Source organism: Cervus canadensis, chromosome 22, assembly GCF_019320065.1.
Source record: "Cervus canadensis isolate Bull #8, Minnesota chromosome 22, ASM1932006v1, whole genome shotgun sequence".
Lineage (NCBI taxonomy): Eukaryota > Metazoa > Chordata > Mammalia > Artiodactyla > Cervidae > Cervus > Cervus canadensis.
The window spans coordinates 30,650,986-30,677,965 of record NC_057407.1 but is presented as its reverse complement, the minus strand read 5'-3'; the positions used below and the strand labels follow the sequence as shown (position 1 = coordinate 30,677,965).

The 26,980-nt window shown below is 44.9% G+C and overlaps 1 protein-coding gene across 1 annotated transcript in view; it reads left to right on the top strand.

Annotated features, from left to right (window-relative positions):
- Positions 1-23,650: 23,650 nt before the first annotated feature.
- The window catches only part of LOC122424529 (RING1 and YY1 binding protein), a 74,110-nt gene continuing 70,780 nt past the window's right edge, over positions 23,651-26,980 (top strand). The window contains exons 1-2 of the mRNA XM_043442400.1: positions 23,651-23,876; positions 24,621-24,746. Of these exons, the coding sequence (XP_043298335.1) occupies positions 23,845-23,876; positions 24,621-24,746 (158 nt within the window). The 5' untranslated portion in view covers positions 23,651-23,844. The remainder of the gene's footprint in view (positions 23,877-24,620; positions 24,747-26,980) is intronic.

The following is a 26,980-nucleotide window of genomic DNA, read 5'->3' as shown; positions in this document are numbered from 1 at the left end:
CAACATGTGATGGTGAGGATGTGGAGACATTGGGACCTATATGTACATTTGGTGGGAATTCAATGGTGTAGCTGCTGTGAAAAACCAGATGGAGGGTCCTCAAAAATGACAAATAGAAATACTCTGATCCAGCAATCCCACATTGGGTATATCACCAAAAGAACTGGAAGCAGGATCTTAAAGAGATATTTGCACACTCATGTTCACAGTTATGCTATTCAGAATAGCCAAGAGGTGGGAGGAACCCAAATGCCTACTGATGGATGAATGGATAAAGAAAATGTGATATACACATAAAAAGGAATATTATTCAGCCTTAAGAAGGAACTCCTACCACATACTACAACATGGATGAACTTGAAGATCTTGTCCTAAGTGCAATCTAATTACAAAACCCCAATACTTATGATTCCACTTATATGAGGTACCTAGAGTAGTTAAATTCTAAGGGACTGAAAGTAGAATGGTGGTTTCCAGGAGCTGAAAGTAGTGGGAAATGGGGAGTTGTCTAACAAAGACAGAATGTTGGTTTTGCAAGATGAAAAAGTTTTGGAGATACGATATACAACAATGTGAGTATACTTGGTACTACTGAACTACACCCTTCAAAACGGTTAAGATGGCTTAAAAGAAAAAGATTGTGGCTTCCATCTCAGCCTCTCTCACTCCCTCTTGGTATGCTCACTCTCTGCCTCTGGTCTTCATTCAGGTCATCAGCTGCCATGCTGGGAAGACCCCCAGACATCCTATGGAGAGATCCACATGGCGGGGAGGAGAGGCCTGCCAACAACCATCTGTGTGAACTTGGAGGTGAATCTTCTGAGGACTGCCAACATGTGAATAAATCTGAAAGTGGATCTTTGACACCTAAGTGGAGTCTTCCTGTTAAACTGCAGCCGTGGAAAACAGCTTGACTGCAACCTCCTTAGAGATTGAAGGGCAGTCAGGTAAGCTGCATATGTTTTCTGACACATGAAAGCCATGGGATAATGAAGACTTGTTTTAAGCTGGTAAATTTGGGGCAATTTGTTAGGCAGCAGTAGGTGACTAACACACCATCCAATGCATTTTGCTCAGATTGCAGTGCAGATCCCACCATGTTGGTCCACCTGTAACTCTGTTCTTCAGGATAGAAAAGTGTATGTATATCACAGTAGGTCAAATAGTAGAAACCCCAAAATGTCCACATCCTAATCCATGGAACCTATGAATATGTTAGGTCACATGGTAAAAGGGAAATTGCAGATGTAATTAAGGTTACAAACTTTAAAATAGAGAGATTATTCTGGATGATCCAGTGGGCCCAGTCGAATCACATGAAGCCTTAAAATCAGAGAACTTTCTCTGGCTGGAGGTAAGAGAGATTTGGCAGAAGTCAAAGTTGGAGAGATTTGAAGTGTGAGAGGAACCCCACCACTGCTGTGCTGGGGAGAATGTGTCCAGAATAAGATTGATTATGGGCAGCCTCTAGGGGCAAACACCAGCTCCCAGCAGACAGCCAGCAAGGACCTGGGAGGTCGGCCCTGCATCTGTCAGGAACTGAATTCAGCCAAAAACCTGAACAAGCTTGGAAGCAGTTCATCCAAAATGTCTCCAGGAGGAATGAAGCCCTGCTGATACCTTGATTTTGGCCTTGTGAAACCCAGAGCAGAGGAATCAGTCCAGCCAACTGGGACTTTGGATCTACAAAGGTATGAAAAAATACATTTGTGTTATTTTCAGTTACTAAGTTTGGGGTAATTTGGGTAGCAGTGGGAAATTAATATATTTACTTTATGATATTATATTATGAAAATTGTATTTGTTGGTTTTGAGTACTTTCCTATCAGGTATCATAGCTAAGCAGATGTTTCATAGTGTTATTTATCATTTTCCACTTAAGCCGCTGAAGCACTCATTCACCTTCTCAGTGCCTCTCTGTGTGGCGGGCTTGAGCGTTCCATGCATTGTTTTTCAAGGCTCGCTGGGAAAGACACTCCTTCTTTGGGAGCCTGGCGTCTGGCTGGAGAAAGACTGAGTGCCTACTGGTTGTTTCTGAGGCTACTAATCAATACTTACCATTAGGACGACAACTCCATGCATCACTAAGCTTTGACCTCTGTGCCCCAGAGTAGTCCCAAGATGCCAATTGATGTACAGGCAATATACATATTCCTCAAATGCCATACCCGTTTCATAGACTTCCCTGAATTAAATTTTAGAGGCTTTAGTGATGGCAAAATAATGTTGCTAATGTACTAGCACGCCCAGAATATTTAGAAAGGGTGATTGGATGAAAGTAATTATGTTTGTGCCTTTTAAAGAGATGTTTTGGATGGACGCTACATTTGGATTGATGGCCAGCTGCTCCTGTCTGCTACACAGCTGGGCGGTGCTGCCAGAGTGTCTCTTAAGTCAGCCTTGAAAATAAGTACATGCGTACAAGCCCAAGACCTGAAAGCAAACAACTGGCCCCCTCTAGAAATCACAAGGCAGGCCTAAAAATGCCTAAAAGAGCTTTAACTGCATTTTCCTTTTATCTATAACTTTTGGCAGTATATTTCCCCAGAAGTATGTATTTTTCAGGGAACTCTTCCTAATGGTCTACTATCATATAACATTGAGATCCTCTGAGTTAGAGGGGAGGATACTCCAGTTTTCCTGGATCTGTTCAAATGGGATCAATTGCCAAACAGTTGTTTGGATTAAAACCAAATGGTTAATCTAATCAGGCTTTTAAAAGGCAGTTATTTTGATTAAAGGAATCATATCTGAATGGCCTTTGGCAGCTTTTTATATCTAATCAGTGGGTCCCACACATTTAGCCCTTCTGTAGAACAAGGGGGTGTTAATTGCTCAGGTGAAAAGTGGTTTATCAGAAGAGAAGACTCATGAAACCCCATTGAAGGAAGGATAGCCAAGCCTCATAGGAACTGAAAAGCGTTTAAGAACCCAAAAGGGCAATTCTGTAAAGCAATTCTACTTCAATAAAAAATAAATAAATTTTAAAAAATGCAAATAAAAGAAAAGAAAAGAAGGAATCCAAAAGGGCTACTGCCTCCATCTCTTTCTGGAGCTGCCTGGTCTCCCATCATTGCTTTACTCTGGAATTCTCTGCTTAATGGTTGATGTGCCCAAGGCTAAAAGTTCTGTCAGCCTTGAGTTTACATCACTGTGAGTTCTGTACCCATCACCATCATGACAGACTTAATCCCAAGTCTGAATTCAGATGTGCTTAATTTTAAAGTCCCAGGGAAGAATCGTACTGGCTTGGTGTGGTCAGGTGTTTAGTTCTGGTCTAATCAACTGTGCCCAGGATGAGTCAGGTCATGAGACATGAAAGGCTGTTTCTACCAGGTGGTGGATGGAGCAAGGAGAAAATGGTAGATGCTTCCAGAATTTTTTCTAAACTGGTAATAACAGATGCCTGTTTTCTGCTTCTCTTCTTGGGTGTGTGTGCTCAGTCATGTCTAACTCTTTGCAACCCTGGAGACCGTAGCCTGCCAGGCTCCTCTGTCCAGGGAATTTTCCAGGCAAGAATACTGGAGTGCATTGCCATTTCCTGCTCCAGAGGATCTTCGTGACCCAGGGATCAAACCTGTGTCTCTTGTGTCTCCTGCATTGGCAGGCAGATTCTTTACTACTGCGCCATCTGAGAAGCCCACTTCTTTTCTTACCAGCCTGCAGACTCTTCAAAGGTAGAGGAGTTTTTTTCATCTTTGTCTTCACCACCACTTCAGCACTACTTAACTCAGTGCCTTATATATAGATGTTCTATAAGTAAAGAAAGACTAAGTAGCTCATGCCAACTTCTAATCATATGTACTTCTCAAAGTTCTTACCATATTGGTCATAACCTATCTGAGTGTTTAGGCAAAAAAAGTAGGATCAGGTAGGCTGACCACTCTTGCTTTCTTTTTTCTAGCACTGCTTTGGTTAACAATGACTATTACGTACTGTCCATTTTCCAAAGAGCTAACATAATGTAAAGTGTTTTATAAATCATTATCCCATTTATTTGCTGTGATAATCCCATGAAGAAACTGGAGTTCAGAGAAGTTAAGTAACTTGCCCATGGTCACACAACTCCAAAGAACTATGGCCAATTCTAAACCTAAATCTATAGCCCTGTCCTCTTAAGCACTGTCTATGCCTTCCTCCTGGGCCAGGAGGAGCTGTGAATGAGGCTGAGAGATGAAGCTAAGAGGAAAGATATTGGCTGAGTCAATGCCAATTTTGTGAACTAAACAAAATTGTTCCATGCTAACAGGTTTTGAAAGATTTTTGAACACAGCCTTGGGCCTTTCATGGTTCTGAGGTTTTCCTACAACTCCTCTTGATTGAGTCTTTCTAGATTGAGCTGCAGGATTTAAGTAATTCAACAAGAAATGAGTCCTCAGAATTCCCTTCCTTCCCTTTTAAGCTGGGTGAGAAGGTGTCCTTCATCTTTGTGCTTTTAACCACTGGAAAACGTTCCAAGGAATCCAAGACAAGACCTGGGTCAGGGCTGTCATTTTTTTTATTGTACTTTGCACAGTGAGAGCTAAAATCCAGGCTGCCCTCCACTCATCAAGGCATGAACCCTGATACCAGGCTGGCTGTATTGCTTAGAGGGAGAGGTGCCCTATTCTAATTCCAAGCTAGGGCACCACATGGGTGCACTGTGGTCCAGAAGCAACCTTGGATGGATTTAACATTGTTTCAGATCCTCCTGCTTTAGGTTTGGATTATGATCTGTGATGATGCCATTTCTGGATAATACCTCTAATCTCTGTAATGGTAAGAGGAATTCAAATTCTGTTAAGTTCTTCTCAAGCAAAAGACGTGTTGACATTGGTGCCTAGAACTTAGTTTCCACATGTTGGTGAGAAGGCAGGGTCATCTCCTTGCCACTTCCCAGCTGGTCTCTCTACCCACAGCTCTAATCCAAGCCACAGGGCAATCTTAGCAGTCTTGGCAATAGTAGGGAAAGAAATTGAAAACTCGGTTAGCAAAACGACTCGCCCCAGTCTTAGAGCAGGCCAGTGTTAACCCAGTGAAAGGCTGGCTTGCCTTAGAGCTCTTTCTTTCTGAGGACACTGAAAGTACTTCCGCCCAACCCCCAGGATGCTATGGGCACAACTAAAGGGTTACATACTATTTATGGCCTCTTTACTTTTGTTTCTAGATACTGTTAAGATGCCTTTCCAACAGGAGGCCATGATTTAAATTAGGCATGTGTGCTCATCCTGAAATACACACACTGGAGTATATTTGGAACAGAGATAGGATTTTAAAGAAAGAGAGTTTTGAGTTTCAAGATCCCCTCCTACCTGCTCCCTCACCCCAGTCTCATTCAATACCTGGAGATATTTATAACACAGCATTACCTTGGTAGTTACTGGTTATGAAACAATCAGTCTGCAGGGACAGAGCTGGGTGGGTTCAGATCTCATCCCTGTCTCTCACCAGCTCTATAACCTTAAGCAACATGCTTAAACACTCCAAGACTCATTTTCCTCATCTGAAAAACAGAGATAATAAGTTTCTTCTCCATAACCTCATTGGGAGGTTCAGTGAGAAAACACATGTAAAATAGTGAGGACAGAGCCAAGAACATTTGCATCCATAAATGACAGTTCTTCTTACATCTCAAGATGGGAAACTAAATTCTGGTTGAGAACTTGTTGAACACCTGAGACAGTTTTTGTCACCATTTGTTGGAGGTCCCCTGTACTCCATGTGAATGCTTTCAGAATTCAATCCTAGTCCCCCAAACCTTGTCTGCATTGCTTCTCATACCAGGAGGAAGTTCTGGCTACCGTGATGTGCACTTAGCCATGAGCACGCTTCTCCCTCTTGGTCTCCAGGCCCCAGAAGTGCAGTGTTAGGCCAGTGAGCTTGCAAACAAGAGTGCAAAGCTGGAAGGAATGGGCTGTCCATTGGATGTACTTGGGATGCAAAGTTGTGTGGAAAAATGAAATACTGAAAACTCAAAACACTGGTGGAGACAGAAAGCTCGTGACAGCAAATTTTCCATTCTTAGATACGATCGCTTCTACCTCTGGGATATAGTAAAACTTCCCAGTGGCTTCTTTTTAACCTAAGGAGGCAGTCAGTGAATGCACTGACTTTGGGAAGAGACAGCCCTGAGTTGGCTGTTACTAGGGACCTCGGGCAAGTTATTGAACTGCTATACACCCCAATTTTCTCTTTGATAACATGGGAATATTAATAACATCTATCTATCTCATTTATGTTTTGAGGATTAACTGAGATAATCAATGTAAAATGTGAGGCATATAGTAAGCACTCAGTATTTTATGGCCAGCATCATCATAATTATTGCCTACATCTTGTTGATGCCCTGTGTATGATCTCCAAAGCAATCAGCCTTCTGTCAACATCTCCGTTGTGAATATCAAATGTAAAATTTAATTGTTCTTTTTAAACTGAGGGCTTGTCCCATTCTGTAAAGTCTCTGGTTTGCTCCCCCATGATCCATTCTCTCCCTGTGAAAGGATGTTTTCTTACAGCAAACACTGCTGGTTGCCAACCCAGCTGTCAATTGCCCTTCTTTCTTGTAAACAGAACACCAATTCTACTCAGGCAGCAACCCACTCCAGTATTCTTGCCTGGAGAATCCCAGGGACGGAGGAGCCTGGTGGGCTGCCATCTATGGGGTCGCACAGAGTCGGACACGACTGAAGCGACTTAGCAGCAGCAGCAGCAGCCATATTTCATGTGACTAACCCTGAGGGAGGAATCATGATTTGGGTAAGCCATTTATGGCTGTCCCATTTACCTTTTTCTTAACTGGTCTAGAAGAAGGCATGTGCTTGAGTTTCCAATGAAATATAAGGGAAAGTCTCCCAAGAAAAGGAGAGAGTAGTGTGGGGTGAGCCTCATTTTGGCCACTGCTGTCTTCCTTTCTGCTTTAGGTACTCTCAGATGAAAATGTGATGCTTGGAGCTGCAGTTGCCATTTTGTGACCATGTGGTTATAAGCATGAGGGTGACAGAGCAGGAAAAAAAAAAAAAAAAAGAGGCCAGCTTCCTAATGACATTGCTAAGCTGCTAGACTGACTCTGGGGATGCTTGCTTTCAAATTTCTATTTTAGTACACAATAACTGTTCTTATGATTTGGCCTATTGTGAATCTGATTTTCTGCTACTTAATTGATATCCTCCTTTTCTGTTTGCCAAGTCTGGAAAATGACTGCTATACAAATTTTGCCTACATATAAAGACATTCAGTTTCCATTTTCTTTTCTACATTTGGATAATCAAGTGTCTTTAAATAACTTCCACACTCACCATTATAGTGAAACTGTTCTTGAAAAGGTCACCAATGACCTCTTGACTGACATGTCCAACAGCTTCATCTAATTTTACATCCTGCTGAACCCCTGATCCATTGGACAGCTTGACCGCTTTCTTATTCTTAAAGTGAGTCTCTTCCTTGGCAGATGTCACTGCTCTACTTCTCTGGTCCCTTCTCTGTTTTCCCTTCTCTTCCTGTCCTTCAACTATGATGAACCCTGACATCCTGCCCTTTGCCTTTTCCTTCTCATCTTTCTCTAGGCATTTTCCCTGAATGCTTTCTCCAGTTCTAGGCCTCCACAGACCCAAGCCACCACCATAAACGTGTTTCCAGGTGCAGGTCTTTCCTCAGTATCTAATCCACCTTTCTCTCTGTGCAAAAAATGTGCTCAGTTAGATGTCCCCCAGGACTATAAACACCATATTGCTAAAGTGAACTACGTCCCCTGCAAATTACTCCTCCTCTATGACACACCTCACTACTCACACCAGCCCTCAGCTGGAAATCTCAAAGTCATCCTCAGCACTCCTTCCCTCTCAACATTCAGTTAATCACGGAGTATAAGAATGCCTCTGCTCTCAGGAGTCTGTGGCAGCTTCTTTATGTTCATGGCCTCCATCTCCATTTGTCTTCTCTGTATCATGAAAGCCGCTCATGTGCCTCCAAGCTCTCCCCTCTCCAATCATCTGCATCACTGTTAGAGTGGATTTTCTCAAAGCAAATGGAATCATATCGCTGGATTTGAAATTTTCCAAGTGGATAGAGGTGTGTGTAAGGGGGTGTGGGTGGGAGATTGTATCAGTCCATCATGCCTTCCAAATAAAGTCCACACTGTACAGTATGTAGCATAGAAGACCCTCTAGTCTCTCTGGGAACAGCCTGGGATTTGTGTTTCATCTCCTATTATCTCCCCTCTACCTTCCCTGCATCCTTAGCTCGACTCCTCTTTCCCTTTACTGTGTCCTCTGATTTCATGCCAGACCCCCATTTCCCAGGGTTCTGAATTATCCTCTAGTTCTTAAATCCAACTGCATTTCTTCCCCAAAACATTCCCTGAGCCTGGGACTAAACCAGAGTTTCTCATCTTCAGCACTGTTAACATTTAGAGTTGGGTAGCTCTTGTTGTAGGGGCTGCCCTGGGCATTGTAGGATGTTTAGTAGCTTCCCTGGCCTCTACCCACTAGATGCCTGCATCTCCCTTCTCCCCACAGTTGAGACAAGAAAAACGTGTCTAGAGACTGTAAAATATTCTTTGGAGGATGAAATGCAACCCTCTGTACCACTGAGAGCGATTGAACTAGATCAGGTTTCCTTCTTATCACCCCATAGCTCCCTGTTCTTTCCCCATTGTAACACCTGTGGCACATTTTTAGAATGACCTCTCTGACTGTCTCATTTGTTTCAACAGACTTTTATCTCCAAGAGGGCATCTCACAGGGCCTGTCCCCAAAGAGGCATGCCATGCAGCTTCATGAAGGAGGCAGCTTCATGATGGGAGCCACCTTTCCTGTCCTCAACCTAGGGCCCCGTGTGGTGCTAACACACAGTAAGGCTCACAAATACCTGCTGAGTGAAGGAATGACTGAAGGATCCCATTAAAACACTCCTTCCCTGGTGAAACTTTTGTCAAATATTTGAGTGAATGTTAGAATTTTTTTTTCTCTTTACCCCATAATATTGTGTATGTGCCCCAGCACTTATTCCATTGGTTAATAATTACAGCCAACTTGTTAATAAATGTAAGTAGAAATTAAACCATGCCCTCTCTCTTTAGGCCTCTTTCCAGAAACAGGAAAACTAGGTCCATTCTTATGCCCAAGAAATGCATGATCTCCCTTTTCCTTAAACTGCTACACCTGTTCTGCCCCCGGCTGCTCTCAGCCACACCCTCCACACACGCTCATCCATCTTCCTTAGCTGACTTCAAAGAGGGCGGTCTCAGAGTTGCTGAGAATTAAGAACCGACTTCTGCTTCAAGGCCCCACCTTGCCCTGCTCTTCTCTGATTGTGCTCCCAGCTCTGGCAATGAATTCTGAGAGGTCTTAATAACATATGGCGCTCGCTCGTAGCCTCTCCTGGGGATGGGAAACACCACCCCGGCAACAGGCCCATCACCTGATGACTTGAAATACAAGAGGCTACAGTGGGCTCCTCTGGAAAGGAGTTGTGATATTATTCAAGTAAACAGACATTCAGACTGGTTCGCAGTGCTTTTCAGGTCTTTTATATCCTTCTACTTCTCTGTATTCTATTAATTTTTGAGAGATTGATATTGGAACTCCAACTAAAAATCTTAATTTATCGACTTAAAAAAGTAATTGTAATACATGCTGGAACTATATGTAACCTTGTTCTGTATTTTACAAATCTCCTGCAAATGTGTCATCCTACTTCAAAAATTTTTAAAAATTAAAAAAAAAAAACAAAAAAAACCCAAACATTCAAAACAGGGATCAAAAGGGAGAGCAGCCTGCTTGGGCAAAGAGAGTAGGACTCAGAGAAGAGTTGGGTGGCTTTCCCTGCACAATAGATGGTTATCATGCATTTTTTTAAATTCACAAAGGCCTATAGGGAGAAGATGCCGAAGTTAATATTTATATTTGGCATCCAGCCCTCCACATAGATAACAGCGTGGGGCCCGGTGTTTGGTTTGAGGTCAGCCCCGTTTAAACAGCCAGGCCGGGCGCAGACCCACATGCTGCACCTCTGATCTCAGTGTGTTGCAATCCAGATGTTCGGCAGAGGTGATGGACTCGGGTCATGGACAGTGAGAGGGTGTGCGGTGTTCTTCTAGCATCTTCCACAGGGAGCCCTGGACAGTAGACTTGGCCCTGAGCCCACTTTCCTCGCCAGAGTCAAGAAACAGTAGCAGCTGCAGTTGTTGCTAGGGATGAGGGATCATCCACTGGGGAGTTGAGATAGCCAGGAGGGGGAGGTGGGTAGCAGAAAGGAGGTCATGAAATTGACCGTGCTCAGCCACGGCCCACGTTTGGATTACTTGGAGACATTCTGCAACAGGAAAAATGTTAAGCTTTTAATGACAGCCCTGACAAACGTGATCCGTATGACCAAATCAGTCTCAAAAGCAACTGCTATCATTTATTAAAGGAGGATTTGCCAAATTGCATGGTTCTTCTAGGGTTTTCCAAATCCCACAGTTTGCCTCAAAAATGTGCACAAAGTGAGAGGGGTTTGAACTTTTTGAATTTAATGCAAAGCACATATGTTGTTTGGGTTTTGTTTGTTTGTTTGTTTTTGCAGTTGCAAAATATGTTATATAAAAAAGAACCGTATAGCAATAAAACGGTAATGTAAACACAAACCCTCCAAAAGGATGCAACATATTTCTAATGAAAGGAAACAACCACCTTCGCTTGATTCACACAAAAATAAAAAAATGATGAAGAGGGGCTGTTTCATTCACAGATTGTGGAGTCCTACTGTTTACTGCTCTCTGAATGAGTATTTTTAAGGCAAGACTTAAAAAAACAGGAATTTTCAGAATGAAGGAGCTCCTGGCATAGCAGAAAGGACGCTGATGTTGGCAGCCAAGCAACTCGAATTCCGGTCTTGACTGCTGACCCCTTGTTTCCTGGCTTCCAACCCCAGCACTCCATTCAAAGTGCTCTTGTCAAGGGTACCAGTGACCTTCTAATTGCTAAATCCAAAGGGCATTTTTCAGTCCACTTCTGACCCGACCTCTCTTCAGCAGATGACATAATTGCCCACTCTTTCCTCCTTGAAATCCTCTCGCCCTGTGCCTTCAACAGCACCACCCCATCCTAGGCCCTTCTCTTTTCCATCAGTGGCTACCAGCAGCTGCTGTGTGCTGAAGTCACACAGGGCTCTCTGAGTCTTTTCTTATGAACGTTTCACAGCAATTCTGGGAGCTAGGACTTAATGGTTCCACTTTACAGACAAGGAAAGTAAGGCTCTGAGCAATGAAGTAATCCTCACCCCAGGTCACATAGCTGATAAGTAACAGGACTGGAATTCCCATCTGGGGTTCTTTGAATCCAGACTCAAATTCTAAACTACCACACAGTCATTTCTCTTCCCCAGGCAGCCCCCTAAATACTGTTGTTCCCAGACCTCTGTTTGGCCCCTGTTTCTCTCTCTGCCCCATCCCTGCAGAAGTTCATCTACAGCGTTCCTCTCACAGCCCCTCTGTGGTATCTTCAGCCAAAATCTGTCCTCTGATCCACCTTTCCAAGATTTCTCTGTTTGCATGTGTCCCAGTCACCCTGTAGAGGTGGTGATGGTAAACTCACTAAAGGCCACTCCATTCCAGATATTTAGTCAAAGCCTATGGATTATTTAAGGAGTGGGAGCATGACCTGATTCTGCCAGGAGAGAGTTCTGAGAATGTCTAGGAAGTGTTTTTCTCCCTTTTATTTTTTTATTTTTGTTTTTCTCCCTTTTAAAGAGATAGATGAAAAATGGTTCCTTTTCTTCTTCTAGATGTTGTATTGCCTTGTAATACTGGAGTAGTGACAACCATCAGCAACCATAAGGGAAAGATGGAACTTGGGTTTTTAAGGACCAGTTGATGGCATCTTAACTAGGACAGGGGCTTCCAACTATGTTAAATAATACATTTTCTCATTGTTTGTATGGGCTTTTCTTTTGTTGTTTTTGTTGTTGCTACTTGCAGCCAAAAGCATCCTAAGTGTAACATCAAATTCATCATATCCACAACTCAACTCATTATCTCCTCCTCCAAACAGCCTCCTCTCATAACACTCTATCACTGTTAATATCACTATAATTGACTCATTCACCCAAGTCAGAAAACTGGACATCATCTTTGACTCCTCCCTCTGCTTCACCCACAAAGTGCAATCATGAATTAAGTCCAAGAGATTCTACTGTTGAAAATCTCTCGCTTTTTCCTTTCCATTAACCCTCTCCTTTTCTTTTCTTTGTCATTTTACTGGTTAACTGCCCCCTTTCTCAGTCTGACTCAAGTCACCACCATCTATACTACTCTCAAAGAGATTTTAAAAACACAGTACTGATTCTGCAACTTCCTTGATTAAAATGTGTCAACAGTCTACCCTTGTCTTCAAGATGAAATCCTTCCAATCCACATGGTTTCTTAGATGCTTCAAGATGGACTTACTTCTCTGGACTCTCACTTCTACCACTCCACACATGCTCTGAGTTCTAGCGCACCTGTATCTGTGGTCCACGAGCCAAGTATCACTGCACGTTTGGTTCCCTCAATGTCAGATGTCCTCCCTGAGTTGTTTCCCTAGACAATCCTGGCTGACTGTTCTCATGCACCTTACTTTGCTTCTAATATAACATAGCAGATGTGCATTTCAGTCATGTGAGAACAATATCTTTCCTTATTTTTATTTCTCTCTTCTTGATTTTAACTTGAACCCCCATCCCAACTCAATCTCGGTCCATTTGGTGCTTCCCCTTTCTCCAGCATTGTATTCAAGTTCTAGACAGTCTGGTGTCAGGGTGCTGAGCAGCGTGACTCCCTGGTCTCAGGGCATCTGTTCATCACAGGTCTCCACAGAGACATCTCTGGTTTTCTCTTCATGGCCACTTCCAGTCTAGGTGTTATCTTGGCAATGCCCGTTCCATGCTGGGTCCCTGGAATCTCTACAAGGTGGCTTTTGCTATATCTGCATAGATAGCCCCATACCTGCTTTGAGATCTTGCCACCTTCCTGGGGGTCTGCAGACAGACACCCCTGCTGTTCACCCCTTGCCCTCTCCGTCTCATTACCTCTTTGCCTTTTGTCTTTCCTGCGGCACCTGGGAAGTTTTCTTGTCTCATAAAAACACTTCCAAGGACCTCCCTGGAAGTCCAGTGGTTAAGACTCTGTGCTTTGACTACAGAGGACACAGGTCAGGGCACTAAAATTCCGTGTGCTGCATGGTGTGGCCCCCCAAAAATAAAACTTCTGTCTGCTTTCTTCTTCTGAAGATTTGCTTATTCCATACTTCCCCTAAGCTTCCCCGGGAACATGGAGAGTTGGGAACACAAGAGACAGAGACTGACAGGCCTTTTTTGCTTCTCCTGTGTCACATCGCTTCCTTTCAGACAGGGAATTAGCTGCTTGGGAAAGGGGGAAATGCCAGGAGACAAGAGAACGCAGGGCAGTTACAATCACCTGGCCACCGCCGCCTTCCCCCACCCGTCATTTTCTGCTCAAGGCTCATTTCTTTCAGCCCATGAGTTCCGGGAGATGAGGCCTGCCATTGCCTCTCTCCCAGGGCTGTCAGCACCTGAGAGCTGGCATGTGGTGGGTGCCTTGTAAGTAGGCTAAAATCTAAAGCTAAAAGTAAGAGAGGACTTTGGAGTCAGGGAGAGCCGAATGAGTCCTGCCAGCTGCCTTCCTTTTTGAGGGACCTGGAGCCAGTTACTGCATCTCTGCCCATGGGCAGTAGCCACGGGGAGGCAAGGGTGTGAAGAGGAGGTAAGAAACAGTGCTCCTCAAAGACAATGTCCCTCCTCCTAGCCTGCCCAGATTCTGATTGGACATTATCACCTCCCCTCAACCTTCATGTGGCCCACACTTCTATATCAGATGCCTCTCCTCTGCAGGTGCATTTAGTGAGACCATAGCTTTTTGTCCTGACCCACCAGGTGGGTCCCTCCACCCCTTCCAATGAGTGACTTCCAGGATTCTTGAGTTCCAGGCATTTAGTTAATGATGAAATATAAGAATTTGGAATTTGGTTCTGCCACGCCCTGGCTGTGGGAAATTGGACAAGTTTCTGAGTCTCAGTTTCCTCATCTGGAAAATGGGAATGATGATAAGTAACTTAACCCAGGCCTCCTGGGTTCACATCCCTGCGTGTGTGTGCATGTTCAGTCACTCAGTTGTGTCCGACTCTTTGTGGCCCCATGGACTGTAGCCCACTAGGCTCTGCTGTCCATGGAATTTTTCAGGCAAGAAGACTGGAGCAGGTTGCCATTGCCTACTCCAGGGAATCTTCCCCAATAAGGATTGAACCCGCGTCTCCTGCATTGGCAGTTGGATTCTTTACCACTAGCACCAACTGGGAAGCCCCTGCCACTTTCCAAATGCGCAGCTCAGGACAACTGATTTTTGTCTTAGTTTCCTTCTGTATAAAAGAGGCTCCATCACAGAACCTACCTCACAGGGTTTTTGTTAACATTCACTGAGTTAAAAAACCTAAATTGGGAATTCCCTGGTGGTCTAGTGGGTCAGATTCCACCACCCCCTACCCCCAAAAGAAAAACTCAGAAAACGAAAGCAAAACAAAAAAGCTTAAATTGTTTACCATCTCAACTGTAAGTACTCTGTGTATGTTGGTTATTATGATCCTCCTGTGGCCTCTCTTTACTGCCCACAAACTCATGACACTATATTAGTCTGCTTGGGCTTCTCTAACAAAATACCACAGATGTGGGTCAGGGTGTGGCTTAGACAACAGAAATGTATTGTCTCACAGTGCTGGAGGCTGGAAGTCCAAGATCAAGATGTTGGCAGGTTTAGTTTCTCCTGAGGCCTCTTTCCTTGGTGTGCAGACAGCTACCTCCTGGCTGTGTCCTCACTTGACCTTTCTTCTGTGCATATACATCTCTAGGTCTCTTCCTCTTCTTACAAGGACACTGGTCAGATTGGATTAGGGCCCACACTAATGGGCTCATTTCAGCTTTAACGCTGCTTTAGAGGCGTCTCTCCAGATATAGTCACATTCTGGGGTGACTGGGGTTGGGGTTTAACATATGAATTTATGTGGGGGACACAATTCAGTCCATGACAACATGTAAATAAATCCCACCATTACATACATGTTCTGCAAGGAACCTCTTAATCTAATTCTTGAAAATGAAGTCCAGGGTGTTTGGCTTTAGGGGATTTCTTTTGTGGTTTAGTAGTGAGGACCTGCTCTCAGAACAGCAGGTTTTGAAGCTCCTGTTTAAAACCTGCTCAGGGGTCTGTGACTTGCCTGATCTTCATGGAGCATCTTCATTCTGAGGAAGAGGATGATAACTCACATGAGGATAGCTGTGAGGACCAAGGGCACAATGTGGGTGAAACCCTGCATAACCTCCGCACCCACAGGTTTTTGCCTCTGCCCTAAGAAGACAAAACTAGATGGATTGTCTTGACTCTCCTTTCCATCCTCAAAATTCTATGACTGTGATTCTAAGGGTGGAAATGCAAGCATCAAAAACAAGCTGCTGGGGCATCAGTTTCTGGGCCCAAGGTATCAGTAGATATACTTGAATCAATGCAGGAAATCACACCCGTCACAGAGACCCCTTGCTCTGCATATTCCGAAGCCCCAGCTGCAGCAGTGCCGATGTGTATCATTCAGTCCCATGGTCCTGGCACATGTGGCTTGTCTGCTTTGGCAAGAACTCACAGTAACATGGGACCATAAACTAGATATGCTGGTGCAGAGAACCTCCTTGTCTTTAAGAGGACCCCGTGATGCTGTCAAAAAAGACCACCTGAAGTTCCATCTCTGCCACCTTCCTCAGGCTCCCTCCAAAACCGACGGTTATTTTTCAGTGAAGGTTGTCCTCTAGCAGCAGAGATGAAGGGATGGAGCTGGGGAATCAATGTTGAGTTTGAATTCAAACCCTGTCCCCGACTCTGGGCACTTCGCTGACTTGGTTTCTTCATCTGCCAAACAGCCATAATAGTTCTTGGCTCACTGGGGTGTCTGGGGTTTCCATGGGGTAACAGATGTAAAAGTGCTTCATTCATTCCACCAGTAATTTTTGAGTAGTCACGCACGACTTAGTAACTAAACAGCAACAACAACTGTGTGTAGGAACATTTCCTACACTCTTTTAGGCACTAGGGATACAGAATGAAGCAAAGCCATCATCCTAGAGAAATTAAATTCTAGTGGACACATCAGGCAAAAACAAATAATACATCATGCTATGCCAGGATGTGTAAAACATAATGAGGAGACAGCACTGATGGGGGTGGTGGGGGAGGGTGGTGATACCAGGTAAGATGGCTTAGTCAGAGAAGTTCTCTTTGAAGAGGGGGTGTTTAGACCCATGTTTGGACCATGAGAGAGACGAAGCCATTGGAATATCTGGGGGAAGAACAGGCAGAAACACCCTAAGGGATGGCTGCACTTGGCAGGAAACTGCAAGAGGCGCTGAGTTGGGAGTGGATGAAATCAGCAGGCCTGAAGACCAGGGTCAAAATTCTGGGTTTCATACCATTTTAAAGCACTATATGTAATTTTTAGTTATTAATTCCATTTAGCTCATGAATCACTCAAAAAATGTATGATTTATTAATTTTTTATGTACTGTGAGGTTGGAATAAAAACAGAATGTTTACTTTGTCATCTTAAAATTGATTAAGAAGAAAAGATCAACATCTTTGATACATTTTATATTGATAAAATGAAGACTATTAAATGTAAAGACAGAAAGAAAATGTTAGGGGAAAAAAAAAGGTTCTGAATTTTAACCAAAGTGTCATGAGAAGTCATTAGAGGATTCTGAGCAAGCGGAGTGACTCTGTCATCTACATCTTAGAAGGATCCTCCGACTACTGTTTGGAGAAGAGACTTTAAAGAATCATGGTAATCACTAAGCTGATTGCCAAGTATTTCTTGCCCCTCCCGGGTACACGGTGGGTTGCATTCCCTATTGCCAAGTGGGGCTATAAGACTCTGACCAACGAGTTGGGGGGACAGAAGCCACAAGTGTCACTTCCAGGGAAAGCAGTTAATTGCCAGTATGAGACCCTCCAGGGCTCGTTTTCCTTCTGCGTCAGCAGTCAGCAGTATTGGAGGTGAAGCTTGGGTCTGGAGGTGGACAGAGCTGCAGCTGGCCACATTGCTTAAGTGAGAAATCAACCTTCATCAGGATGAATCATGAAGATCTGGGGACTGTAACCATAACCTAACTGAATCTATCCTAACAGCTTCCAGGAGCAAGAGGGAAGTAGGGAGCCATTTAGAAGGTGATCCCAGCTTAACCTGGAGTGATAGCAATGGGGATGAAGAGGAGTGGTCAGATTCAGGATATGGATTTGCTGATGGACGGGAGATAGGGTATAAGACAAAGAGATGAGTCATGGATGCCTCCAAGGATTACGGCCTGAGTAACTGGGTGAATTACTGGAAAGAACACCTAGGAAAGCACAGGCTTACCCACAGTGCTAGGCATACAGCAAAACTACAAAAGTGTAGCTTTGCGGTTATTACCATAAAGAGGGCAGGCAATGTGGAATGTGGGGGCTTGGGGACCTTTTCAATTCCAAATGATCAAAAGTCAGATTTATTGAGGCATAATTTATATGGGCTTCCCGGGTGGTGCTGGTGATAAAGAACCCACCTGCCAATGCAGGAGATGTAAGAGACGTGGGTTTGAACCCTGGGTCGGAAAGATCCCCTGGAGGAGGGCATGGAAACCCACTCCACTATTCTTGCCTAGGCAATTTCATGGACAGAGGAGGCTGGTGGGCTACCATCCATAAGGTCACAAAGAGTTGGACACAACTTAAGTGACTTAGTACGATTTATACAGTGATAGCTACTTTTTTGGTTGACTAGGTCTGAGTTTTGTAGACACGTATTTTGTCTTAGCCACCTCCGCAATCAAGATGTAAGTTACTTCCATTGCGTCCCCAATTCCCTTTTGCTGTTCTTCCTTGTGTAGTCAAATCCTCTCTCCACCCCTGGCAACCACTGATCTGTTCTCCATCCCTGTGGTTTTGGTTTTTCCACAGTGTCACCTGAATAGAATCACACCCTATGAAACCTCTGGAGACTGGCTTCTTTCACTCAGGATGATGCATTTGAGATTCACCTGTGCTGCCCAGATATGTCCAGAGTTTATTCCTTTGCCTTGCTGTGTAGTATTCTGTGGTGTGGAGGTACCTACGGCTCATTGTTTCTGATTCACCAGCTGAAGGGCATTTGGGTCGTTTCCAAATTTTGGTGATGAGGCATCAATATCTGAGTACAGGTTTTTGTGTGAACATATGTCTTTACTTCTCTTTGTAAATTTCTAGAAGTGGGATTGCTGGCTCATATAGTAAGTGTATGTTTAACTTTGTAAGAAACTGTCAAACTGTTGTTTCAGAGGAATCATACCATATTGCACTCCCACTGGTGTTGTTTGGGGGTGGCTCCATGTCTTCCCCGGCCCTTGGGAATGTCAGGATTTTTTATTTAAGCCTTTCTAAGGTACAGTGAGTGGTATCTCACTGTGGCTTAATTTGCATTTCTCTAATGAATATGATGTAGAGTGTCTTTTCACATGCTTATTAACCATTCATACTTTTTTTGGACAAAATGTCCATTCAAATCTTTTCCTCATGTTTCATCAGATTACTTGTTTTTCAATTGTATCATAAAAATTCTTCATATATCCTGGATGTAATTCCTTTATCAACTATGTGTTTTGCAGATATTTTCTCCCAGTCTTTGACTTTTCATTTTCTAAATAGTGTCTCTCAAAGAGCAAACGTTTTTAATTTTGATGAAGTCCAAGCTACCAACTTTTTCTTTTATAGATCATGTGGTTTTGTTTGCTTGCTTTTTGTATCTAAGAAATCTAGGTCTATCCAAGTCATAAAGGTTTTCTTCTTTATTTTCTTTTGGAAGTTTTATAGTTTTGGGTTTTGCACTAAGGTCTCACCTATTTTGAATTAATTTTTGTAAATGTGACATGATATTGCCTACGGTGCAAGAAGCAGATCAATAAAACTTGCTCTCTCTGATGAGCATGTGTACAGGTGACAGTGTAGCTCGTGGAAAACGCTGGTTAAGTTTCAAACACAGATGTTCTGGGAAGCTCCACCTCTTTCTGACTCCAAGGTTGCTTCTTTAGAAGTTAATCCTATCTTCAGTAACTCTCTACAGATGTCTTCAGTGGTACCAGCACAGGCCTGAGTTTTTCAGTGAAATGAGCCAGGTTTTCTCCAGTTCCTAAGATACTGTAGGTAGTCAGATGCTTCAAGAAATGTTTTCTCTTAAACCACTGAAGGAATATTCAGTGCAAAGTAGGGCATTAAATCTTAGCAATTACGATCTAAATCTTAATCTTCCTAGCTTCTGTCCTTCTTGGGTGACTTTTTCATTCACTAAGTGATACTGGTTTTTTCTTCCTGTTTCACTCAGTAACACTATCTTGCAATGTTTCTTTAAAGTTATTCAGATCTTGGTACACTTTAAATATCAAAGATAAAATTAGTGAGGAGAGAGCGTTAGGAAGCCAACAGAGAATTGTCCACTTGTGATTTGGTCAACTGAGGACATTTTAAGCAGGCAAATACCATCTACTATTGCCAACACTCATTTAAAAAAGGAGCATTTAAATTGCCCAAACCTCCAAGAAATGAAAAAAATTGGAAGGACATAATATCAGAATAAAAAATAGTGTTTGCCGAGAACCAACTAATTGGTAATTTATTTGGATCTAGTATAGTATTCATACATTTACCCCTTTAGCTTTCTCATTTCACTGCAGATTGGGGACAATCTTATCCCAAACTATAGTTTGCACTCAGACTAAAGGAAGGTATATCATGGAGAGAGCAAGCCCTAAGGTATTGGAGAAAGGCTTTTCTCTCTCACTTAAAGTTCCAGTCTTAGTATTTAGGTTTTTTGTCTGGGAGTAAAGACAGGAGAAAGCTGAGCTGATAACATTTCAGAACTTTCCTTTGACAGGCACCAGTAGTTTTGCATCTTTCTTGGGCACAAGAAAGGAGGAAAGTTCTTTATGAACTGCCTTCCTGTTCAACTCCCAAGGAGATCTAATCCTCCCACTGTGTCCAGGCTCCAAGGGGATCAGCCTCTCCCAGGCCCTCATTCATGAAAGCAGACCACAGACAGTCCCCAGCAGAGAGTCTTGTTAAACTCATCCGTGGCTTCAACAGCACTTAGGATAAAGACTGTACTTTCACCTTAGCCCACCCCACCAAACAGGACATAGCCAAGGGCTACATCTTCAGTCTCAGGTCTCCTCTGTTGCAGGCCTCCTGGTACAGCTGCTTGCCTCGGACTTCTTCAAAGCTCCACATCCCTGAATGTTCTTCCTTTGTCTTCTTCTAGGCAATCTCGCCTTGCATCCTGTACTTTGCAGTAGTTGTCACAATCATAATTAATTACTCAGATAAAGTCTGCCTTCTCAAGTAGAATGCAAACTCCACAAGAACAGGAATCAAGTCTATCTTGTTTATCTGATCTTCTTGTCCCTGGCAAGGGGCAAGGCACCAAGTTGCTATGCAATAAATTATTGTTAAATGAAAGAAATCCTCTTCAATGCGTGATTACCAGGCACTGTTCTAGGCATTTATATATAACAGTGTGTGTATGTTGGAGTGGGGATGGTGGTGTGGGAGAGAAAAAGAAAAAAAAAAATCCTTGCTGCTATAGAGCTTCTATCCTACTGGGCAAAGATCTGCTAAACAAGATAAGTAAACGGCATGGTATGTTTAGCGGTGATAAGTGAAAAGGACAAAAAAAGTAAGGCAGTTAAAGAACACGTAGAGGGCTGGTGGACGATATTTTTAGATTAGATGACTTGAGAAAACCTCACTGAGAACGTGGCTTTTGAGCAAAGACATGAAGGAGGTAAGGCATCTGTAAATGTAGTTATCAGGATGGGGTGTGGAGGAAGAGCATTCCAAGCATAGGGAATGGCAAGTGCAAAGGCCCTGCGGTGGGAACATGACATTCCTGGAACAGTCAGCATAATGAAAGTGGTGAATAAGGAGGAAGGAAGCAAAGTGTCCAAATGTAGTCTTTTTATCTGCCCTGTGTATCCATGGAATCATTTACACCAGACATTTCTTGGAGAGTGCTTCTGACCAGTGTGTATTCTAAAATCATGGGTTTCTAATAGTTTTAAAGCAGTAGAACCTCTCCTTCCAGTGAAATATGAAATGGAAGTTCAAGATAGGAAACCTTGATAGGAAGTTCAAGATAGCCACCAGCAAGAGGGTGGCTCTCTGCCAATTCTCATCCATCCCTTCACCTCACACTAGTTCCAAGTAACATGGTAGAAGAAGATTTGTTCCCCACCCAGCTCAGGTTGAATGCACTGCTCTAGAATCATAGTCTGATGCTCTGTCTAGAGACATGCTGTTCTCCAGCATGGAGTAGACTTGTCTGGCTCCTGTAACCGCAAGGAGACTCTCAGTAGATATTTACCTCCAACATGTGAATGAACTTAAAAGCTTCTACAGTTACAACCACATGGTGTGATGTGTGGGTCTGATATGTTCCCAGAAACTAGTTCTCTATTCTGGAACTTCTTTTTTCTTCAAATTGGGTTTGAATCTTTTTCTTTTTTTAAAAAAAGGTAAAACAGGTCAAATACACAGAAATACAGGTTGGTCTCCTGTGGATAGCTAAATGACCGTGTATTTGCAGTGGTATTCTACACACTTAAGCAAGTGAAAATGAACTACTAGGACAGGCAACAGTATGGATTAATACCACACATATTTTGTTGAGCAAAAGCTGCCAGCCAAACACTTCAGTACATACCATATGATCTTCAGGCAAAGCTAGTCTGCAGGCAGAAAAGACGGAAAGATTCTATATCTTGATCCGGATTTTGCATGCAAAGGTGTAGTGGATACATGTAAAAATTCATGGAGCTATCAAAACAATTCCTGTTTTGTTTTACTCTAGATAAACAATAATAAAGTCAGTGTCCTTCCCACTACCTGTGGCTCCCAGCTACCCAGTTTCCCTCCCCAGGCGCTACTCCTCCAGCTGGGATTTCTTAATTCCCCTTTTCTCGCTGTACCTTCACGCTAGGGGCAGAGTCCTGGGAGCATGCCAGGCAGACACCAGAGGCCAAGGCTGTGGGCACTGGGCCACGGCTTGTGTACATGCCCCTTGTCTTTCTCTGGCCTCGTCGGCCCTCAGCCCCATGCCTCCCTCCCCCTCTCCTCCTTTTCTCCCTGAAGGTTGGCCTGGGAGGTTGCTGACCCTGGCTGAACAGTGTTGTCCCTCCTGGCCCTCCAGGGTGTGCCTCCCTAGAAAGGACACCTTGTGCTGATCAAGGTTATCACTGACACATCCCTCCCTCTTTTATTCTCTCTCTTCTAATCCCTGGACTGATCCTAGGACTTCTTGCTCCGTGGGTACTCTGTCTCAGAGAAGTGAGCTTCCCTGGTCTCCTGCCCTGGAACGCTTCCTTTTTATAGGGCAGCCTTGATAGCAGCCCACTCTGTGTTTGCATATAAACTGGGGGGAGGGGAGCTATCCCAGTGGAAGCCGAGGGCCCCTCTTATTTTCGCTCCACGCCCCTATCCCCACCCCTCAATTTCTAGCATCATCCTCTGACCCTGTCCCTACCCCCACCCAGGGCTTCAGCCCAGTCAAGCCTTTTATCTTATCATCCGGGTCCTCCCTCTACCATGATTCCCCACTGCGTGAGGGCAGAGGGGCCTGAGTCACGTTCAAGTCAATTTGGCAAGCGTTCTTGGAGCAGGCTAAAAAGTAAAGGGTACTACTTGTTCCTGGCCTCCAAGAAGCTTCTAAAGCAGGGGAAATGGTGCACAACTCAGGCCCAGTTATAATAGTTCTCAAACCACCACTTTCTATTGGTCCTTTCTAAGTGCCAGGTACTGACCTGCTTGCTTTTCGTGCATTACGTCCCTGAATTTGCCAAACAACCAAAGGAGGAGAATGGCACCGAGGCACAAGGTTTAAACTGCTGACATGTGGCTGCTGGCATTTGAACAGTAACTTCCCTAGGGAAACGCCCCATTTACACTCGGTGGGGTTCAAGCAGAAGCTGAGTGTCTGGCCTTGGGGGACATTTAGTTGTGCCACACCTCTTCTGCACAGTTCCCTCCTGCGTCAAGGGCTTAGGAAGGGGCTTCGGGGCGGTGTTATCGACTGGAGGCAGGGAATTTATGAGAGGCAGGTACAAAGCTCCGCGTGGCAGAGGAGCATAAGGGCGCGGGGGAACCCGGGCCAAAAGAGGCCCTGCCAGCTCCGGGGGCACTGCAAGCCTCGAGGCATTGCGAGCGTCGCGGCGGTTGAAAGCCCCACCGGCTCGCGCAAACTGCGCCCAACTACTTCCCCGGGGCGGCTTCGGGGCGCGGGGCCCGGCGACAGCCCTACGGGGCGGCCGCGCGGGGGCGAAAGCCCAGCGAGGGTACCCGGGCGCGGCCACGTGCGCCCTGGCGGGCTCGCACGTTCCGCCACGCCGGGCCGCGGGGCCACCAGCAGGCACGCGCGCCCCCAGCGCGCACACACTCCGGGGCACGCACACCGACGGCCCGGCCCACGTCCACCACGCCCCGCCCTCCCCCGCGCCCCGCCCCCGCCCTCGCGGCGCCGGCCGCCGCCTTCCCATTGGCCGCCCGGCGAGTGACGCGCGGCGCCCGGCCCCGCCCCTCGTCAGTCACTCGGCGGAGGCGGCGCTGGCGGGGACTAGTCTCGTCCGGAGACTGGCAGCGGCGGCGTCGGCGGCGGCCGGAGCTCGAGCCCCAGCGGCTGAGGGCGGGCGGGCGGGCGCGGGGGAGGGAGGGGGGCCGGTCCGCGACGACTCCCCGGACGGCGTTTCTCCTCCGAGCAGCGCCGGTGTCGGATTTGGGGGGGGCGGGGGTACAGCCCATCCATGACCATGGGCGACAAGAAGAGCCCGACCAGGTACCTGCTCCGAGCCGAGGGGGCGGAAGGGGAGGGAGGGCTGGGGGCGGGCGGGGGCCGGCGACGACTAGGCCCCGGAGCCACCCGGGGCGGGGGGAGGCGCTGCTAAGATGGAGATCCGGGGGCGGGGGGAGGCGGCGGCGGCGGGCGGTGGCGGCGGCGGCGGGAGGCGGTGTCGCTCCCGCTCGGGGCCGGCGGCCGTGCGCGCCGCAGCCATGGCGGCTCCTCCTCAGCCGCCCTCCGCCGCCGCCGCCGCCACTCCTCCCAGACAAAGGGAGATTTAACCAGGTGGGGAGGGAGGGAGGGCGCGAGCATGGGAGGGGAGAGGGAAGGAGCCAGCCCACTCCCCGCCGCCGGCCTCGGGCTGCCCCTGCGCGCCCCCTCCAGGTCCGGCCCGCGGCTCCCCTCCCGGCCCCCCCAGCCCCACGCTCAAGTCCACAAGTCCGCCCGCTTCCTGCGCCCGCCGCGGCCCTTCCCGGGGCGCCGCCGCCGCCTACTGTGCGAGGCAGCACAGCCCGGGCCCGGAGGCTGCAGGGTGCCGGTGGGGGCGCCCCGTCCCCTCCCCCGGTCCTTCCTCTCGGGCCCGAAAAGGGTGGGTGGGTGGTCGTCTTAGCGAAGTTTCCAGCGCCGGATTCCTGGGAAATTACGACGGCTCACCAGCGCCTGTGTTTTTGCTGTCGCTCCCTCTTTTTCCTGCTCCCTGACTCTTCCCTCCCCTTTCCCCCACTCCTCACTCCTCTGAAGGCCAAAAAGACAAGCAAAACCTGCCGCAGACGAAGGCTTTTGGGATTGTAGCGTCTGCACCTTCAGAAACAGCGCCGAAGCCTTTAAATGCAGTATCTGCGATGTGAGGAAAGGCACCTCCACCAGGTACTTGAAGATCTCGGTTACCTTTTGTTAGAGGACTTTTTTTTTTAATCAAGATTGGGGAGAGGGTTGTGAGCTCTACTTCCTACCCTCTTTCCAACTTGTTGATTACAGCTTTTTCTGCATTTGCGGGTTGGGGGGATTGATGTGTGGTTTTGATTGTGTGTAATTTCATGTTGGGTGCAAAGCCTCATGTTCACTGAATGATTTATGGGAGAGAATTTTTCCAGGTTTCATCTATTTCAAACAGACGCTGGATTTATTTGACACTTGTATCCATTGGCTTATTGGTATTGGCTCCAAAAGACAGGAAGCAGTACTTTTGCTATGGATTGTAGTACATTGGACCTTTTATTTTTGCCATGTGCAGAATGTTTTTAATTTGCCTATCCTGATTTATTTTTCTCTTCGCTGAGAAATTTGGTGGTGGTTGTACAGTAACGGGGTTGTTGTGTTTTTCCTGTCTTGAACTGCAGCTGTCTTTCTTTTTTTTAACCCCCTTGCACTTGACAATAAATGGTGGGGTTTGATAACGTGCATTTTTTGAAAGACCGAACTGCCAGTTTGTGTGTGTCTGTCTTTTTCTGATTAGCTTATGAGGGATGGTGATGGAGGACGGATTTTTGGAAAATGTGTAATGAACAGTGTGATTATATTGAAGTTTGTGTTTAGAGCTTTATTGTAATGAAAGAATGTTGAAGGAATTCCTTTTCATTCTAGTGGAGGTAGTAAAGTGTATGGTATCAAAAAGAGTTGAACTACTTCAGATTTAACATTTAGATATACTTGAATGAAATGTCAAAGCTGATTTTTTAAGTCTTTCGGTCATCTTTTAACTTTATCTTGTATTTGTTTCGGTGATTTTAGCTTGAAGTTAAACTAATTCTTTATGTCATTTAATGGGCAGACATTGGGGGAATGTGTGTGTGTCTGTGTGAAAGTAAGATGGAATGAGTGATTTTCCTGTGCATCTTTAAAGTTGATTGCTGAAAGTTTCATTTCATCAGGTACTTGTTTTTGAATTGATAATGTTCCAACGTGACCGTGTAGTAGTACTGCACAGTTCTAACTGAATGTTGTTCTTTGACTAAATGAATGTGTCCTGTTAGGGTTTGGTTGCTTTGTTTATACCTGGGACTAAATAGGATATTGAGTAACCTAAAGAATGTAACTGGGATGAATTGGTCCGATTACTGGTGGAACACTTCTGTGAATTTCACTGACTGTACGTAATGAGACCTTTAAGTAAAAATACTCCAGGGCTAAAAGTATTTCCCCATAGGTACTTTTTAAAGTAAATTCATATCAATATTTGGTGCTATTATAGAGCAGATTTAGTTAGAAACACCCATTGGGAGCTCAGTAGATCTTGTTTTGCTACTTAAAACAGGGAATTCCATCAAATGACATGAAAGTTTAGAAATGTATTTGTTATTTAAAGCAATAGTGATTGTATTTTATTTGAGTAATGTTTTTTTACGTGTAGAATCCCTCAGAGGCCAAACCTCTTTATTGTGGTTTTGCTTTGAGTGTTACCGTAGATGATGTTGAAGTAATGACTAGGAAACTCCTGAGAACTTGAGAACTTTACTGGTGAAGAGAAACTTAAAGCAAATTCAAAAGTTTACATCCAGTGTATTGCTGGGAATAATTATCTGATAACAAAGTGCATTTCAGTTTCTACATGTATTAAGAAAAACCTGACTCATCAACTTTTGGAAGCACGTGGAAGGTGTTGATTTTAAAAACAATGTAGATGTTTAAAATTTTTTCAGACCCATAGATGACAACATTAGAATTAAGTTTTTTTAAACAAATATATTAAATTCTTAATAATGAAAATATTTCAGGAACACGATACCCATCTATTGTCTTTTAAGAATATGATTTTTTTGAGGTCTGTGGTTGTATAGGATTTGAACACAGATTTAAGAGATCTGAGGATTTAGATTCTTAACCAACTCATGATACTTTTACATAACTTAATTTCGTGTTGGTTGTTGTCAGTATTTTGGTGTGTTAGATCTAAAAGTCTTTATAAAAAACTGTTCTAAAAGTCATTAATAAGAAGGCAAATAACATTTTGGCCTTCCTATGCTGTGAATGGGTTTCCTGTAGAAGGGTGAATTTCACAGATTTTCATTCTGGGCTACCCAGTGTATTAACTGTTGGCTGATTTCTCTGTGATACTAGTTACTACTGCTTTGTCCTTTCTCCAGGCCTTTTTTATTTATAAT